Below are 665 nucleotides of genomic sequence, written 5' to 3'. Positions count from 1 at the left end.
AAAAAAAAAGGATGTGGAGGTTCTATCCAGACAAACGGTGCCAAGATGGATTGAGGCTATCTGGCTTGGGTATTGGAGGGGGCACTGGTGGCCCATCTGCTTCTTATTTGCCGTCATTATTCTGACTCTCCGCCCACCCCCCACAAAAAACCAGTCGTGAAACGATTCATCAACGAGGTTTCCAGGGGATCTGGAGTCTCACCCGCGATTTCAAACTGGTCAGGCATCTCAGCAGTCAACTTCTGCATAGCAATGTCGGCCACAGGTCCCAGGATCACCACCGGCCGCTTGAAACTGGCTGAGGGGCAGAGACACAGTAAAAGAATCAGGGTCCCATTTGCGGTTAAAGACAGCTAGTGTGTTGTACAAACCCCTCCACTTCCTTATAGTAAACAGCCTATTTAGCTAGGACCATAGCTGCCCAGCCAAAGACTACATCTCCCAGTATCCCTTGCAGCTAGGATGGCCATGTGGCCAAAGGAACACAAGCAGAACTGATGTGTGCATTTCTGGGTTCCGCCTTCAAGGGCAGGAATAAGCCCCTCTCCAGCCTTCATTTCCTTTCTCCCTGGCTGTAGGGTCTCTTTTAGCAGTTGAACCTAGCTAACTCATAGGTCAGGAGACTACAACCTGAGGGCCACATCTGGCCCACAGCTTGTGTTTGT

The 665-nt window shown here is 50.8% G+C and overlaps 1 protein-coding gene across 1 annotated transcript in view; it reads right to left on the bottom strand.

Moving 5' to 3' along the window:
- The window catches only part of TJP3 (tight junction protein 3), a 40,460-nt gene that overhangs the window by 7,182 nt on the left and 32,613 nt on the right, over nt 1-665 (bottom strand). The window contains exon 15 of the mRNA XM_011967340.1: nt 203-298. Within this exon, the coding sequence (XP_011822730.1) occupies nt 203-298 (96 nt within the window). The remainder of the gene's footprint in view (nt 1-202; nt 299-665) is intronic.

The sequence above is a fragment of the Mandrillus leucophaeus genome, unplaced genomic scaffold (genome assembly GCF_000951045.1).
Source record: "Mandrillus leucophaeus isolate KB7577 unplaced genomic scaffold, Mleu.le_1.0 Scaffold8, whole genome shotgun sequence".
In the NCBI taxonomy this organism is placed as follows: Eukaryota; Metazoa; Chordata; class Mammalia; order Primates; family Cercopithecidae; genus Mandrillus; species Mandrillus leucophaeus.
The sequence above is the reverse complement of the archived record's forward strand: the minus strand, read 5'-3'. Positions and strand labels throughout refer to the sequence as shown.